This window comes from Mixophyes fleayi, chromosome 6 (assembly GCF_038048845.1).
Source record: "Mixophyes fleayi isolate aMixFle1 chromosome 6, aMixFle1.hap1, whole genome shotgun sequence".
NCBI lineage: Eukaryota > Metazoa > Chordata > Amphibia > Anura > Limnodynastidae > Mixophyes > Mixophyes fleayi.
In genome coordinates this window covers 51,394,343-51,407,194 of record NC_134407.1, presented here as the reverse complement: position 1 = coordinate 51,407,194, position 12,852 = coordinate 51,394,343, and the positions used below count along the sequence as shown (strand labels likewise).

The window sequence follows — 12,852 nt, the reverse complement described above, 5'->3', positions numbered from 1 at the left end:
AAATTAATAGCTCAAGCACTCACCTACATTACATTATGAGCCACCAAAGCCTCCCCAACTTATATCAAAAGCTCATTCCACATCCCTTCACCCACACTTTTTTTTTCTGGTGCTATAATCTTGTCTCTCGCTACCTGCACACGTGTGATATGCTTTCAGCAGGGGAGGGGCAGACACACACAGAGGGGATGGAAGGAGATTTATGGATCAGGATGATCCATGATCACATGCTGTAAAGTGGCTGTCCAAGGGGAGAAGTCAGCCACAAGGAAGCATAGAATACCCCATTCTGGGTTCTTGACCACCCCATTCTTGGGCCGTTTTTTTTTTCTTGGACCCCAATGGATATTCCACTGTCAACTATAAGTGATATTATTAGAAAGCAGAAGCATTTAGGAACAACAGCAACTCAGCCACAAAGCGGAAGACCACGTAAAATCACAGAGCGGGGTCAACAAGGCGCATGGTGCATAAAAGTCACCAACACTCTGCTGATTCCATAGCTGAAGAGTTCTGAACTTCCACTGGCGTTAATGTAAGCACAAAAACAAGCTTAATGGAATGGGTTTCCATGGCCGAGCAGCTGCATGCAAGCCTCAAATCACCAAGAACATTGTCAAGCGTCAGATGGAGTGGTGTAAAGCACACTGACGCTGGACTGTGGAGCAGTGGTAACGTGTTCTGCGGAGTGACGAATCACGCTTCTCTGTTTGGCAGTCAGATAAGCCAGTCTGGGTTTGGCGGATGCCAGGAGAATGTTACCTTCCAGACTGCATTATGCTAAGTTTGGTGGAGGAGGGATAATGGCATGGGGCTGTTTTTCAGGCTTTGGGCTAGGATCCTTATCTCCAGTGAAGGGCAATCTTCATGCTTCATACCAAGTCATTTTGGACAATGCTATGCTTCCAACTTTGTGGCAACAGTTTGGGGAAGTCCCTTTTCTATTCCAACATGACTGGCCCGGTGCACAAACCAAGGACTTCAAAGACATGGTTTGATGAGTTCAGTGTGGAAGAATTTGACTGTCCCACACAGAGCCCTGACCTCGGTGTCGGACTGGGACATGAAGGGCCCAGCGGGGAAACCAATGACTGGGGCCCACCTAATACCATATAGTGCTGCAAAGAGGGTGATGGTGCACTCAAGACAGGAGGTTATCATTTTAGACAAATACACAGGCATAACTGTGTGCACTATTGTTAGTTGCATGAAGTTCTGCCTTCACGAGCAGTATAGTGTGAAGCAGGATATACCTCCCAACTGTCCTTGTAGTTGGACCAAATCCTGAATAAGCAAGACAGCCACAAAAATTCTGGACTGCCCCACCAGATTCAGGACAGTTGGCAGACTGTGCTGGTGTCTTCTACCTGTTCTTGTCATTTCACCACCTGTGGCTGCTGGTGTCTTAGATCAGTTTCTGCTTGTCTGGATCCTTGGAATGTTGGGAGCCCTATTGGACAAAAAAATGGATACATAGAATTTAGAAAACTCCAACCATCCCTATAATTGAATCAACAGCACCCACATTTAAAAATTAGGCCTCTATCCAGCCCAAACATTAAATTAATAGTATGCCCATTTAATAAATAAACTTATTACTCTCCCTCCAAACAGCCCCAGCAATAAATTAACAGCATTTACGTTTAACATAACCATTTCCCATGACCATCCCCGGCATTAAATAATTCATATTCACATTTAATAAATATCCCTCCTAACCAAACTCAGCCCCACATTTAATAGCAGCAAACCACCCCAGCATTAAATTAAAGGTCCTGTCACCCCATCTTAATTTAATAGTCCCCACTATTAAATGAAATAACCCACCAATAAATGAAATTGCCCCACCATCACCCCACAAATAAAAAAACACCCATTAAATAATTAGCCCCCACCTAAACTCCACCATTAAATTAATAGCCTACCTCCCACCCATGTACTATTAAGACAACCCCACTCCTTTCCCTCATATCAGACATTATATTAAAAAAAAAAAAGCTCCCTCACACATTATGGCAGCCCCCTCCCCTGTCACTCACACAGTATAGCAGGCCCCCCTCTCCTGTCACTCACACAAATAGCAGGGGCCCCCTCCCCTGTCACTAGCACAAATAGCAGGGCCCCCTTCCCTGTCACTTGCATAAATAGCAGGGCCCCCCTTCCCTGTCACTTGCACAAATAGCAGCCCCCCTCCCCTGGCACTTGCACAAATAGCAGCTCCCTTCCCTACCACTCACACAAATAGCAGGGCCCCCTTCCCTGTCACTTGCACAAATAGCAGGGCCCCCTTCCCTGTCACTTGCACAAATAGCAGGGCCCCCCTTCCCTGTCACTCACACAAATAGCAGGTCCCCCCTTCCCTGCCACTAGTACAAATAGCAGGGCCCCCCTTCCCTGTCACTAGTACAAATAGCAGGGGCCCCCCTTCCCTGTCACTTGCACAAATAGCAGCCCCCTCCCCTGTCACTCACATACATAGCAGCTCCCTTCCCTGCCACTCACACAAATAACAGCCCCCTCTCCCCTGTCGCTGGGCATGTCCCTATTTTTCAGTGCTGACCAATACAATTTATTTTTCGCAAGTTTAATATAATTGTTGCAATCTATTCTATCTATTGTGTTATAGGTTGACATGTTGACATGTATTGATGAATATTTTTAAACGCAAAAAATACTAATAAGTCTGTAAACATGGCATGATGTAGATTGTAGCGCTCCACAGTCCATGCAGAGAATACTGTGCATTAGATTTGCAAAATGTCCCTGTTAATGTTTTAGAATGTTGTGAAGTATAGAGGACATCCCTTCCTAAGAAGCGGTGATACAGCGGCCCCCAGCGGTGCACGGAGGGACTGCTCTGTCTACGCTGCTACAAAGCCGCCTCCCTGCCGTATTCCGCGGACGTCCCTTGTGAGGAGCAACATGGACGACAACTGGCTGCTAGTGTGTGATCTATACCAACAGGCGATGACTGCGTCCGAGCTGGAGTCCAAGACCGATCCGGAAACGGAGCCGTACCGCTCCAAGTACCGTGCCAGGGAGTTACTGCGGGTAGTGCGAGCCTTGCTGGGCCCGGGGGCCGAGGAGGAGAGACAGGTAGGTGAAGTCCCACAGGAGGATGATGGAGAGCACCTTGTGACAGCCCTGCTGGCTGTGATTGAGTTTCGGCTTGGTGTCAATCACACGGAGACAGAGGAGATGTCAGCAGGAGAGGAGCATCTGGTGAAGGCAGTGGGCATGGTGGAAAGATTCCGGATGTCACACGACTGTGTTTCCACCTACATCCAGGCTCAGGTATGTGTGTGCACAGTATATATAATACACAGGGACCTAACACATCACTGGGTGGTCCCCTACTTCCATCATCATCATCATCATCACCATCATCTTATATAAATGATAAGCCCACACTGTCACCTGTCTAGTTTAATACCACATACCTGTCTGTTGGATGAAGCCCCATCACAAGTATAATCCACTGATTACCCCGCAACCTCTACTATTAGGGAGTATATGTTGAATATGTTTAGCTGATGTGTTTTTAAAGTAAGGTTAGATTTGTATGTAACAGAATTATATACACCCAGCCTGTTGTAACATCTGTTTACAGAAAGTAATTTGCACACTACATTAAAAGTTTCACTGTAGTCATCACACTTGTTTGTTTCTACAGAATAATCTCGGAATTCTTTGGGCTGACAGAGGAGAGATTACCATTGCTCAGACCTGTTTAGAATCTGCTGAATCTTTGTACTCTCAATATATGAAAAAGGTAAGTAAATGTATGTGTTATTGAAAAGTTGTAGTAATGTTTACAAGTTCCAGGGCCGTAGGAACATGGTAATTACAGCAGAGGGCTCTAAACCTGGTGCCCAGCCAGCGCACCCACACGAAAACATTTTTTTTTTTCCCTGGCTCGGTTGCGATCTCCTTTAGCCTCCAAGTCCCTGATCTGAACAGTGCAAGGATCAGAATAAGCGCAGGGGGAGGTGGCATATGTGCAGCAAAATACCAAAGTGACTACACTGGGCCACTGCTGGCCCTGATTACTAGTCTTGTTATAAAACATGACCTTACAACACAGCAATAAAAGACCATGTTCAAATAATATTGTTTTCAACTTTCTCTTCTACTCGATATTTCACTAGTGAACAAAACAGTGAAAGCTATGGCAATCATTGATCTCTACAGAGATATGCAAGAACAGTGACACTAAACTCTAAGGTAATAAAATCAGAGCAAGATGTAGCTTCTCTACAGAGGGATTTAAATAAACTGGAGGATTGGGCGGGCAAATGGAATATGAGGTTTAACACAGATAAAGGTAAGGTTATGCATTTAGGGATCAAAAACAAGAAAGCAATCTATAAATTAAATGGAATTAATTTAGGAGTATCTATTATGGAAAAGGATTTGGGAGTGCTCGTAGACAGTAGACTTGGCAATAGTGCTCAATGTCAAGCAGTAGTTGCAAGGGCAAATTAAGTATTGGCATGCATAAAAAGGGGCATAGATGCAAGGGAAGACAGTGTAATTTTGCCACTGTATAAATCGTTGGTAAGACCTCATCTTGAATATGCACTACAGTTTTGGGCACCACTCTATAAAAAAGATAATTTGGAACTAGAAAGGGTTCAGAGAAGGGTGACAAAATTGATAAAGGATATGGAGTCATTAAGTTGTGAGGAAAGGTTAGCCAGTTTAGGCATGTTTACTTTAGAAAAGAGGCGTCTAAGAGGAGATATGATTACTATGTACAAATGCATTAAGGGTCAATACAGAGAACTTTCATGGGAACTTTTTACCCCAAGGACTATACACAGGACACGCGGTCACCCCCTAGGGTTAGAGGAGAGGAAATTTCACAACCAGCAAAGGAAGGGGTTCTTTACAGTAAGGGCAGTCAAGAGATGGAATTCATTGCCAGGGAAGGTTATGATAACAGATTCAATAGATAAAAAAAAAAATAAAAAAAAAAAAATCCCTGCCGTCACAGTTTTACGTTATATTTTTTTCCAAAACATGGTCATTCACCTTGTTCTACCCCAGGTCTGATCTGCCTCAGGGTCCAAAATGTGCATGTTTGTGTTGTAGGCACTAAACCTCATAATGTTGTAGCCACCACTTTAAACAATTCCCCTGCAGTATATTTCCAACATCTCTTACAGATTGGGAAACCCCCAGTTGATCCTGATGAATATTTTAAATCTGAGGAGCAAAACCTCACGGAACAGGAGAGATCAAAGAGGTAGGTTTTACTATCATGTTGTGCCCATTTACTAAACTGCGGGTTTGAAAAAGTGAAGATGTTGCCTAAAGCAACCAATCAGATTCTAGTTATTTATTTAGTACATTCTACAAAATGACAGCTAGAATCTGATTGGTTGCTACAGGCAACATCTTCACTTTTTCACACCCGCCGTTTAGTAAATATATCCCCATGTCTTAATGTGGAGTATGTAGTGTAATAATTAAAACTCCTGGTCCCTCTTTCAGGTTTGAGAAAGTGTACACACATACTCTTTACTATCTAGCGCAAGTGTACAAACACTTGAATCAGGATGAAAAGGCCATTCAGTACTGTCATACAACTCTCCAAAGGCAGCTGGAATATGATGGCTATGACCCAGTAGACTGGGCAATCAATGCTGCCACCTTATCTCTTTACTATCTAGTAAAGGTATGTCATTTACACCTTCTTTCATGAGTGTTAGAGCTTTCATGTAGGTTTTTTTGATGTTTTCGTTGTTTAGTTCTTTTCTCTATTATTTTTACCTTTCTAGTCTTCTCCTACCTCTGTAATATCTGACTTCTCCATCTCTCCCTTTCCTCTATCCGACCACCACCTTCTCTCTTTCTCTCTCTTCCTCTCCCGCTCCCCTCCCCATGCCCACTCCTACTTACTCCAGGCGCAACCTTGATGCCCTCGATCCTGCTACTCTGTCCTCTACTCTTGACACTCTCCTTTCTCCCTTTTCCTCCCAGGCCTGCCCCAACCTGGCGGTCTCCTTCTACAACCACACCCTCACCTCTGCTCTTGATGCCATCGCCCCGGCCCCCTCTGTCAAACCCTAACCTTGGTACTCCAAATTCACCCGCTTCCTCCAAAAATACTCCTGTACGTCTGAACGACACTGGTGAAAATCCCGCTCCCTGGCTGATTTTCTCCACTTCAAGTTCATTCTCCCTTCCTATAGTTCCGCTCTCTCTCGCCAAACAATCTTTCTTTAAATTCCTTATCTCCTCCCAGTCCTCCAACCCCCTGCCGCCTCTTCGCCACCTTCAACACCCTCCTGTCCCCCCGCCCCTCCTCTCCCCTCCTCCCTGCTGACCGCCACTGACTTTGCCTCCTTCTTCTCCTCTAAAATTGAGGCCATCCGTCTCGAAATCTTCTCCTCCCCTCCCCCGCCCATCCCCCCCCCCCCCTCTCTCCCTCTAGCCACCACTCCCCCTTCTCCTTCCGCCCCACTACGGGAGAAGAAGTCCACTCTCTCATTTCATCCTCTCCTCCGTCTTCCTGTCCCCTGGACCCAATCCCCTCCCACCTCCTTCGCTCCCTTTCCCCCGCCACCTGCTCCCACCTCTTCGACCTCTCCCTCTCCACCGGCATCTTCCCCTCCTCCTTCAAACACGCTCTTGTATCCCCCATTCTTAAGAAACCTCTTCCGCCCCCTTCACTCCACTGAAACTGCCCTGGCCATAGTCCCCAACGATCTCCTCTCTGCTAAAGCTAGGGGCCACTTCTCCCTTCTCATTCTCTTAGATCTCTGAGCGGCCTTCGAAACCGTTGACCACCCGCTCTTGCCCCACACCCTTCAATCCTTTGGCCTCTCCGTCCTGTCCTGGTTCACCTCTTACCTTGCTGACCGTACCTTCTCCGTCTCTACCTCTGGATATTTCCCCCCCCCCCCCCCCCTCCCTTCCAGTAGGGGTCCCCCAAGGCTCTGTTCTCGGACCCCTACTGTTCTCTCTTTACACCTCTTCCCTGGGTGAACTCATCAGCTCCTTTTGGTCTCAAGTACCACCTTTATGCGGATGACACCCAATTCTACCTTTCCTCTCCCGATCTCTCTCCCTCCCTCCTCTCCAGGGTGTCCGCCTGCCTCTCCGCCATCTCTTCCTGGATGTCCTCTAGATTCCTCAAACTTAATCTCGCTAAAACCGAACTTATTGTCTTTCCCCCCGCTCACTCCCCATTTCCCTTCCGACCTTTCTATCACCGTTCTCAACTCCTCTATTTCCCCTGTTTCTCAACTTCGCTGCCTCGGTGTCACCCTGGACTCCTCTCTCCTTTGCCCCTCATAGCCTCTCTCTTGCTAAATCCTGCCGCTTCCAGCTGCGCAACATCGCACGCATTCAGCCCTTCCTCTCCCAAGATGCCACTAAAGCTCTTGTCCACTCTCTCATTATCTCCCGCTTGGACTACTGTAACCTCCTTACTGGCCTCCCCCGCTCTCATCTTGCTCTCCTTCACTCCGTACTCAATACTGCCACTCGGCTCATTTTCCTTTCTTGCCGCTCCTCTTCTGTCTCCCCCCTCTACCAATCCCTCCACTGGCTCCCCACAGAATCGTGTTCAAGCTCCTCACTCTTACTTTCAAGGCCCTCTCCAACTCCACTGCTCCCTACATCTCCAACCTAATCTCCATTCACGCTCCATCCCGCCCTCTGCGTTTGGCTAATGACCGCTGCCTCTCTTTCGCCCCCTGGTTACCTCCTCCCATGCTCGCATCCAAGACTTCTCCCGCGCTGCCCTCCTCCACTGGAACCAGCTCCCCCGCTCCATCAGAACTTTCCCCAACTTGTCCAGCTTCAAATGGGCCTTAAAAACCCACCTCTTCCTTAAAGCCCTCCAGTCCTCCACCTAATTGACCTCCTCCCAGTCTCCCCCTACCCCACTCCTGCCCTCCCTCCTGTCCCCCTCCTTTTCATTCTCCTCCCCCCCTCTCCGTCTCTGCCTCCGTTCTCCCCATTCCCTCCTCCTACTATTGCGTCTCTGTCCGTCCTACCCTCTCCTTAGATTGTACGCTGCTTCGAGCAGGGCCTCCTCTCCTTCTGTTCTCCACCACCTTAACTCTGCTCTCCAGCTCCTTGTCTCTTCCGTGAGGTCCTCCTGCCCTCCTACCCCCCTCTCTACCCTGCTGGGGGCTCTCACCTCTCATCTAGCTGTACATTGAGCTTCTGAGTTACTGTGCTTTTTGTTAACTGTACCGTGCTGTCTCACCCGGTATCGTGTTTCTGTCTGTCCCTGTACGGCGCTACGGATACCTAGTGGCGCCCTATAAATAAAAAATAATAATAATAGTTTACCAAATCCAAAAATAGATATGACTCTTTTCTATTTACTTTTTTCCATAGCAATGTTATATGGAGGCCAGGCACTGCCTTGCTGCAGCCAATGTCATATTCAGCAAAGCTGGACCAATACCTTCCTCTGAAGCTGCTAAGGAAAGTATGTTATGCTAATAATTTACCAGTTAAAGCTTGAAAGATAAACAACACGCAAACACACACTGCCCATATAATGCTATATAATATAGTATGGGTTTTACATAATACGTGATGTCAAGCCTAGATAATGGTGTGGTGGTTCAGATAATTGTTGGTGAGTTTAGAATCCCCAACAATTTTGAATATTAGGTTTAGATATAGGGACACTGTTTTTGGGGGGGGTTTTTTGTTACCTATTAGAATTTTTTTTTAGTGTTATTGTGTCTAGTTGGACTTAATCAGGGCCAATGCTATGCGGGGCTAGTTGCCGGTTTAGGCTACTGATTAAATGTTGGATTTGTAGCTTGCTTCTCGACTTGCACGGTTTGGTAATTGGATTCTAAAACTACACATTCGGCACATCCTGTCCGTCTTCATTTGGCTACCTGCCATCTATACACAGTGGAGGCAGACTTTTTGTTCTGTTGAATCAGTATTCATGAGAATGCAGCCTTTCAATTGACTTGGCTGCGAGCACCATATCTCTATTGATCATGAATTGATCTCACTGGTTCCTAATGGTGGATAACATTCTCATGGATTTTGGTTATTTAAACATAATTGCTGCTTCCTGGTCTACAGTACAGGGAAAAACAAAAAAAACATCTATAGCTAGTAATGTGAATACTAGTGGATTATATAGCACCTTTTTATAGATCTGCTACATTATACTGGTCTGTAAAGTTTTATGCTTTAAGCAGGAAAATAATCTTAATCTCCCAGGGTTTTCTGGGTACTGTATTAGCTCTGGATAGTGGGGTTTGACAATATTGTGATTGTCTGTATTTCCAGCTATATATATATTTTTTTTTTTTTATACAGATGAAACAGAACAGGAGCGTCTCGAGCGTATAACACAAAAAAAGGCCGCCATAGCGAGATGCTGGGTGAACTATTGTCTCCGTTTATTGCAGGATGCACGCAAAAAGCTTGAGGTAAAATAAAAAATTTCTGTCAAGCATTACTAAAACTACTCTACCACCTAGTAAGAGATTTTACTAACATCCCACCTTTTCCTGCAAGCTAGTTTCCCCGGGGCTACTACATGCAGAACCCGCAAATCAATGTAGCTCACAAACTATAAAAGGCAGCAGAGGGGGTGGTGTCGGAAGAACCAATCACAAGCGTCAGTCTGCTGAAATCCTGTATTGTTAGTAAATTCTTTTACCAAGTGGTAGTACGGTTTTAAATCTTGTATATTTAAGTTCTGCCCACCAGCATTGTGTGCATTATGCCATTAATGTAAAGTCGCATTTACAGGAAGATGTTGATGTCTAGAATAGAAGTTATCTCTAAATAAAAAAAAAAAAAATGCTCTTGTGAATTTTTGAAACCTTATAGGACTAGGTCAGATAAGGCTGTGATTGTGGGTGAAGCATTTATTCTACGCATGTCAGAATTCCTATTTGAACCCTATTGAGGAGCAATGCACTGAAACAGAATTGGCACTGCAGTTCTTCCTGAAGACGTGGACTCTGAAAATTGAAAATAAAATAGAATAGGTGGTCACGCTGCTACATTGCAAAAATGATAAAAATGTATATAAAAGGTAAAACAAAGATGTAGGTCCTAAAGTCACCAAGCTAAAGAATAAAGGGGGCATGCACCCTTTCGATGACATTAATTTATTGGCTTGAATGTGCCCCCTCCTGCAACTTTTACCAGGTAACGTCAATTTTTCTTTCTAGTCTCCTCCTGTGCTTTTCATCAATGTATGTATATCATGCGGAAGTTTATTTTAGTTTCCCTGGCATTATGACAAAGCTGCTCTCTGGATACAACTGTACCCAATGAACAGAGTACAACAGAGTCTTCACCCAGAGCAATGAAAACAAACCGTTTAGTCTGCCAATGTAAATACATGACTGCAGAATAGAGATGGAAAAAAAACATTGCTTGTACAAGCCAATAAATTAGTTATTCCAAGGCGGAAAACCTCTTTAACTAAGTGCCATGTGCAGAAGTATATCTACCTAGTATGTATCTTTGTCTGTATCCCCCAATGTAACGCATGCAACATTTCACTAGATACTGGGGGCTTAGCAAGAAAAGAAAGCTTCATATCATTTCAAATAGTCGAATTTGTGTCATGACTTTAGAACTTTGACATTTATGTCTCTGAATGTTTATAGATGTCACTTCACCTTGAATTGCTTTATATGTGGAATTAACAGCCCCTGGTTTAATTCTTCCTTGCTTTCTGTCATAGGACAGTATAGGGGAACTTGACGTTGACCTTCAAGATGAACTTAAGGCTGAGCGTAGAAAGGAAGAAGATGAGAAGGAGAAGGGTCGGAAGAAGGCTGTCCTTTTTGGGTCCAATGACATCTATGATTCCATTTTAGCGGCAGAGGAAAAAGTGGACTGTTCACTTCCACTAGATTTCAACGAAGCTAGGGAAGTCTTCCTAGTAGGGCAGAATTATATAAATGATGCCAAGGAATATTATCAGCTGGATGGACACGTCACCGACCACATTGAAATTATCCAGGACCACAGTGCTCTGTTTAAGGTTCTGGCTTTTTTTGAGGAAGACTACGAACGGCGGTGTAAAATGCACAAACGCAGGATAGATATGCTCGAACCGTTATGTAAAGAATTAAACCCTCAATACTACTTGCTGGTTTGTAGACAGCTCCAGTTCGAGTTGGCCGACACCTATTATGAAATACTGAATTTAAAGGTCGCAATGGGAAATAAACTAGATGAGATGGACTCTCATACAGTCAAAAAAATCAACATTCTGGCGCAGTCAGCAATTAGGTTTTATGAGATGTTCCTGGACTCTCTGAGAAGCCCTAATAAGAAGTTCCCTGAAAAACTGGAAGAGGATGTCCTCCGGCCTGCATTGTTGGCCAAGTTCCACATTGCACGTCTCTATGGAAAACTCGTAACTTCTGATGCTAAGGAACAATTGGAAAACATGCAGACGTGTCTAAATTACTACTCATTTGTTGTAGATTACTGTGCAATGCACGAGGAAGCCGCCAAATCGGTGGAAACAGAGTTGGAACTTACTAAGGAAATGGTGTCTCTCCTCCCTGCAAGAATGGAGAGGCTCAGGCTGCAGTTATCCTCCTTCTCTTAAGCAATAGTGTGAGTTTGCATTCTTTAAAGTAATGTATTTATTAAGTCCAATTCGCAAAGGCAGAAATGTACAAGTTCCTGACACTTACTAAATGCTTTTTTTTGTTTTTTCATTATTTTGTATTTGTATATTTTCTGTCCGTTTGTTTTGCAGTATTTGTTAGGTATTGCAAATTTTTATTTTGCATGCAGTGTGTTATCGAACTTGTTCTCCCATTGAGATCATTCAGTTAGGTGGGAGGGAATGTGTAATGATAGAATCAGCATGTATAATTGGCAGCACACTCTCTTCCTGGTTAGTTTTAGCTGTATTTGACCTGTTTTCGTTGCAGAATTTTTATGTTCCTGTGAATTGCAGACGTTACTCATATTTTCTTTGAAACAAAATTGTTTATTTGAACAAGTCAATGTATATATGAAGTAGAACATAAATACATGAGGATGTAATGTTTAAAAACATTTGTAAATGCATAATAAATATAATGAAGCAATATCCAAATGTAGTATTGGTGTATACAATTCAAAGAGAAAAAAACTTGTAGGTGAGGGGAGACGTACAGGGGGAGAGAAGGGAGGTATCTGAGGAGGAAAAGAAAAAGGTAAATGAATTCGTCTATGGTCACTGGAACAAGAGGCTGTCATATTTAGTCAGTCATCTCCAATCAAAAAGAAGTATGCAGGTAATAAATTAATATAAGAGAATGTCAAACGGTAGTTAGAGGCGGTTCTGCTTCATAAAAGGATGTCCAAGGGTTCCACACAGCATGGAATTGAATTGGAGTATCATTAAGGGTGGCGGTTATACTTTCCAAGCGGTATGTTGACCAGATAGAATTTATGGTCGTAGTAAGTGAGGGTGTGATTGAGCTCTTCCAGTGAGAAGCAACCAGGCAGTTAGCTGCATTCAGTATATGTCCTAATTAGTTTTTGGGCTGGGCGGGATATATTGGGGAGAGGTCTAGGGAGTAAGGAGAAGAGAGGCATAACAGGAATTTGAATATGTGTAATGGAGGATATCCACTTATGGACCTGTTGCCAGTATGACATTATCTTGGGACAGGACCACCAAACGTGCAGCAGGGAGCCCCTACAACCACACTCTCTCCAACATCTGTCCGAGGAGGCTGGGAATATAGTATGAAGACGCGATGGAACCGGATACCATCTACTATATATTTTGAATGCGTTTTCTTTGATTCGACCGGAAATAGAGGTTTTAGCCAGATTGGTTTTAATCTTGGTCTATTCTTTAGGATCTATAATTTCTCCTGTGTC

At 44.3% G+C, this 12,852-nt stretch overlaps 1 protein-coding gene across 1 annotated transcript; it reads left to right on the top strand.

The window, feature by feature from the left end:
- The first annotated feature begins 2,676 nt into the window (after window positions 1–2,676).
- LOC142161164 (KIF-binding protein-like) lies at window positions 2,677–12,070 on the top strand. The gene is made up of 7 exons (XM_075216473.1): window positions 2,677–3,294; window positions 3,674–3,772; window positions 5,169–5,248; window positions 5,497–5,680; window positions 8,359–8,452; window positions 9,313–9,425; window positions 10,700–12,070. The coding sequence occupies exons 1-7, from the start codon at window positions 2,923–2,925 to the stop codon at window positions 11,576–11,578; spliced, it is 1,821 nt and encodes a 606-aa protein (XP_075072574.1). The 5' UTR covers window positions 2,677–2,922; the 3' UTR covers window positions 11,579–12,070.
- The last annotated feature ends 782 nt before the right edge of the window (window positions 12,071–12,852 follow it).